General features: G+C 54.2%; 1 protein-coding gene across 1 annotated transcript; it reads right to left on the reverse strand.

Moving 5' to 3' along the window:
• Window positions 1-449: 449 nt before the first annotated feature.
• LOC137834213 (uncharacterized) lies at window positions 450-1,130 on the reverse strand. The gene has a single exon (XM_068642275.1). It carries the CDS (start codon window positions 1,128-1,130, stop codon window positions 450-452), a length of 681 nt encoding a protein of 226 aa, XP_068498376.1.
• Window positions 1,131-1,718: the final 588 nt, after the last annotated feature.

Consider the following 1,718-nt stretch of genomic DNA (forward strand, 5'->3'; position numbering starts at 1 on the left):
CCGATCTCCTTCTCGACCCACTCATTGACCGGCTGGGGCCTCCTTTCACTGGCGATGACCGCCTTTGCGATTCCTGACTCCCTGGTGGTCTCCAGGCGGTCGCCTTCCTCCTCTGCGATGCTCGCCACATCTGGCATCGCCGCATCCCCCTCGGCGATTACTTGGAGTGTTGTGCCTACTCGCCGGCCCTCCTGGCTGGGACCTGCGCCAGGGGGTGGCGTTGTGCTTACATGTCATACTGATCGCCTATTTCTGAGGCTGTTTTCATAGCACTTCTTTGCCTCCTTTTGATCAGAGCGGATGGTGACGACTACCCCTTCCATCGAAGGTAGTTTGACCTTCATAGGCCTAGTGGAGGGCACAGCTCCTATCCTGTTGAGCGTTGGCCTTCCTAACAGGACGTTGTACGCTGAGGGGGCATTCACGACCAGGTACCTGATCTTCTCTGTTCACGACACCACCCCATCTGTGAATGTCGTTCTTAAATCGATGTACCCCCTGACCTCCACTTGGTCACCAGCAAAGCCGTATAGGCAGCCCCCATACGGCTTCAGATGGTCTGGGGACAACTGTAATTTTTCGAAAGTTGGCCAGAACATCACATCTGCCGAGCTCCCTTGATCGACCAATGCTCGATGAACCATCCTTCCCGCCGTGACGGGTGAGATCACGATGGGATCGTTGTCGTGGGGCACAACATCCCTGAGGTCTTCTTTGGTGAACGTGATGTCCACATCGAGCGAATGATCCTCGAAAGCCTCCACTGACATTATGGACCTAGCATACTTCTTGCGTTGTGATGCGGTACATCCGCCGCCCGAGAACCCACCTGCTATGGTGTGGACCTCACCGTGGATGGGCACCTCGTGCTGCTGCCCCTCGCCGCTCGCCGGTTGCGGAACTGGCGATTGTCCTGTCTGCTTCTCCGCCAAGTAGTCCTTCAGGAAGCCATTCTTCACGAGTTCGTCTAATTGGTGACCCAACGCTAAACAATTGTTAATGTGATGCCCAAATGCTTCGTGGAACTCGCACCACAATTCCTTGTGGGGTCCCAGCATCTTGTCAGACTTCGCCGGTGGCCTCAACCTGTTGGCTATGTTTGGCACCGCGATCAGATCTTTGAGTTCCATCACGAAGTTGTGTCTCGGTGGCCTGTTCCATTCTCTTCTTTCCTCTGCTCGACCCCTAGACTGGGTCCTCCTTGGCTCGTAGGCGCGCTTCCTGTCTAAGTGTTTTCTCTCCGTGGCGGCTTGGTGAACCCTAACAGGTTGCGTACGTATTTGTGCCTTGGGTCGTGCGGGTGCAGTGGTCGTGCGCTTCTCGTACGCCTCATCTTCTGAGGCAATGTGCTCTACTGCTCGTCGCCTTATTTTAGCGAAAGTTTTTGGGCGACTGCAATTGAGCGTTTTACTAAAAGATCCGGGACGTACCCCCTTCCTGAATGCATACACGATCATGGGTTCTTCCGTAGTGGCTACTTTCACCACTTGTGCCCCAAAACGGCTTATGTACTCCTTTAGGGTTTCGCCTTGGAACTGCTTGACATCGAAAAGATTATATGAGACTGGGGCGGGAGTTCTGTTGGCTAGATACTGCTCTCTGAATAGTTGTGAAAGTTGGGCTTAGGACGTGACGTGGCCCTCTGGGAGGCTGATGAACCAATCCATAGCCATCCCCGTTAAGATGCTCATGAAAAGCTTGCACCTCACGGCGTCTGA

The sequence above is a fragment of the Phaseolus vulgaris genome, chromosome 5 (assembly GCF_000499845.2).
Source record: "Phaseolus vulgaris cultivar G19833 chromosome 5, P. vulgaris v2.0, whole genome shotgun sequence".
Taxonomy (NCBI): Eukaryota; Viridiplantae; Streptophyta; class Magnoliopsida; order Fabales; family Fabaceae; genus Phaseolus; species Phaseolus vulgaris.

Coding starts and splice junctions, on each gene's coding strand:
- LOC137834213 (XM_068642275.1), bottom strand. CDS start 1,130: ATGGAACTCAAAGATCTGATCGCGGTGCCAAACATAGCCAACAGGTTG.